The sequence below is a fragment of the Papaver somniferum genome, unplaced genomic scaffold, assembly GCF_003573695.1.
Source record: "Papaver somniferum cultivar HN1 unplaced genomic scaffold, ASM357369v1 unplaced-scaffold_21690, whole genome shotgun sequence".
NCBI classification, from domain to species: Eukaryota; Viridiplantae; Streptophyta; class Magnoliopsida; order Ranunculales; family Papaveraceae; genus Papaver; species Papaver somniferum.
The window spans coordinates 419-1,000 of record NW_020631809.1 but is presented as its reverse complement, the minus strand read 5'-3'; the positions used below and the strand labels follow the sequence as shown (position 1 = coordinate 1,000).

The window sequence follows — 582 nt, the reverse complement described above, 5'->3', positions numbered from 1 at the left end:
TTCTTTCTTCTCACTATCACCAGAAAAATACCCATAATCAAATCACCAGAAACCCTAGCTGATTAACTTCTTTTTCTTAGGGGTTTCTCTAGTTTTCTTGTACTTGTTAAAGGGTTTCATTTTTTTTCTTCGATGATTTTGTCTTTCAAGAAAAAAAGAGGGATAAGTTAGGGTTTCTCTTACTCAAAGGTACGATTTTTTTTTGGTTAATTAGGCTTGTTTGAGCTGAGAGATTAGGGTTTTTTGAGAAGGAAAGTCTGGGTTTTGAGAGAATTTCTGTTTTGAGTTATGGATCGGGGAGAAATGAATGATGCAGAAGAGGAAGCTAGTTATCCTTATGATGAGCAGGAAGGTGATGAATATGAAGAAGGTGGTGATGATGGTGAAGAAGAAGTAGAAGAGGAAGATGAGGGTGAGGAAATGGAGGTTGTTGGGGAGGAGGAGGAGGAAGAAGAAGAAAATGTTGTTCAAAGGGTGAAGGAAGAAGTTGAGGAAGTAGATGAACAAGAGCAACTACAACAAGATCATGCTGGTGCTGATGATGATGATTACGAGGAGGAAGATGAGGATGACACTGATGAC

The 582-nt window shown here is 38.7% G+C and overlaps 1 protein-coding gene across 1 annotated transcript in view; it reads left to right on the top strand.

Annotated features, from left to right (window-relative positions):
• Positions 1-303: 303 nt before the first annotated feature.
• LOC113340455 (major centromere autoantigen B-like) overlaps positions 304-582 on the top strand; it is a gene marked incomplete at its 3' end in the record, with an annotated part of 678 nt that continues 399 nt past the window's right edge. Inside the window, exon 1 of the mRNA XM_026585593.1 lies at positions 304-532. Coding sequence (XP_026441378.1) covers positions 304-532 — 229 coding nt within the window. The remainder of the gene's footprint in view (positions 533-582) is intronic.